Raw genomic sequence first — 1,460 nt, 5'->3', positions numbered from 1 at the left:
CCCACCCCCCTTCTAAGGCCCCTCTCATTCTCTGTCTGTCTCCCTCTCTCCCTCTCACTCTCACTCTTTTCCCCTGGCCTTATCCTTGCGGTCGGCCCATTTCGCGGTTTCCCGTGCTTGCGGATACAGTGGCGAGGGCTGCGGCGAGAGAGAGAGAGAGAGAGAGAGAGAGAGAGAGAGAGAGAGGCAGAGAGAGAGAGAGAGAGGATGGACCAAACTAGGAATTGGTTTGTTTCAGAACCGCGCGAAGTGGAATTTAAACAATGTGGCTCTTTTCTACTCACGATTTGCTTTCTTATTAACTCTTAAATAAAGATTATTGTCTTTTGAACATGGTCAGAAAAGGCGTCCGTCCCGTATGTTGCAGGAAGGAGTTTATTGGTGCCTTTTGTGTACATTGAGTGCGTGTGTGTATGTGCTTGCGCGTTGAGCTGTGTGTGTAAGAGAGAGAGAGAGAGAGAGAGAGAGAGACGAGCCAGGCCGGGTTTATTCCGCGTGATTTAACCTTTTCAAATGCCACGGGCCGCCCGCTCCTCCCTGCCGCCTGCCGGGTGCCGGGTGCCGCGGGGTGGCCCCGCGTGGTGCCCGGAGTGATGACTCTGTTACCAGAGAGAGAGAGAGAGAATAAGAGAGCGACAAACCGTTTGTTTTATGTTTGCTGCTTTATTCGATTGTCGGGGACGCGACAGGACGGACGCGCAGTGGCGGTGGTGGCGCGACGGAGAGAGAGAGAGAGAGAAATGTTGCCCGAGGCGTTTCCATCTGCTGTCCGTGTGGTGCTGCCCCCCGGCCCCGGCCCGGTGTAGCCCGGCGCGAGGCCGAGCAGCGCGCCGCTGTCGTGCCCGCGCGTCTACGTCTCCAACCCCCGCGTCGATGGTTATGCCGTTTCCTCTGCTTTTGCCTTGCTTGGAAATACCAAAGACGTCCCCATGCATTATTACCATGAGACGTCTTGGTTTTTCCAAAACTACTGCTTTGAAAACTTGGACGTCGTTTTTACCGTGCTCGATCACGGACGTGTCGTGTCCAGCACTAGCTGGGACGCAGGGGATGGTCTACTCGCGGACTGACGTCCTACCGTCCTACCTAAATTACCAGTTAGTCAAGTTCATGTGAACTGACGTCTTAACCCTCGTTGAAGCTGAAGCGTTGTCATATTTAAGAAAGCGCATTAAGGGGGCAAATGGCCGAGAAATAACACTCTCATTAAACGTATGCAGTACGGTGTTTTTCTCCGACCGCGACTCTCGTGAACTTTGCTGTGGACTCGAGTGCGGCCTACGTTATCGAAGTTTATTTCGATCAGAGACCTGCCGCAGTGCCAGACAACACATACATTTCCTGCGAATGAGCTGGTTTTTTTTTTTAAACCTTTTGAACCGAAACAAACAAACCACTAAACGAAGGACGCAATTTGCTTTCCCCGTATACCTTTTGATGCTGCAGTATGTGACACTGTT

General features: G+C 52.5%; 1 protein-coding gene across 1 annotated transcript in view; it reads left to right on the top strand.

Annotated features, from left to right (window-relative positions):
* The first annotated feature begins 942 nt into the window (after window positions 1–942).
* The window catches only part of LOC113212089 (uncharacterized), a 14,233-nt gene continuing 13,715 nt past the window's right edge, over window positions 943–1,460 (top strand). Inside the window, exon 1 of the mRNA XM_052266322.1 lies at window positions 943–955. Within this exon, the coding sequence (XP_052122282.1) occupies window positions 943–955 (13 nt within the window). The remainder of the gene's footprint in view (window positions 956–1,460) is intronic.

The sequence above is a fragment of the Frankliniella occidentalis genome, unplaced genomic scaffold, assembly GCF_000697945.3.
Source record: "Frankliniella occidentalis isolate FOCC.00 unplaced genomic scaffold, Focc_3.1 Scaffold37, whole genome shotgun sequence".
Classification (NCBI taxonomy): Eukaryota; Metazoa; Arthropoda; class Insecta; order Thysanoptera; family Thripidae; genus Frankliniella; species Frankliniella occidentalis.
The sequence above is the reverse complement of the archived record's forward strand: the minus strand, read 5'-3'. Positions and strand labels throughout refer to the sequence as shown.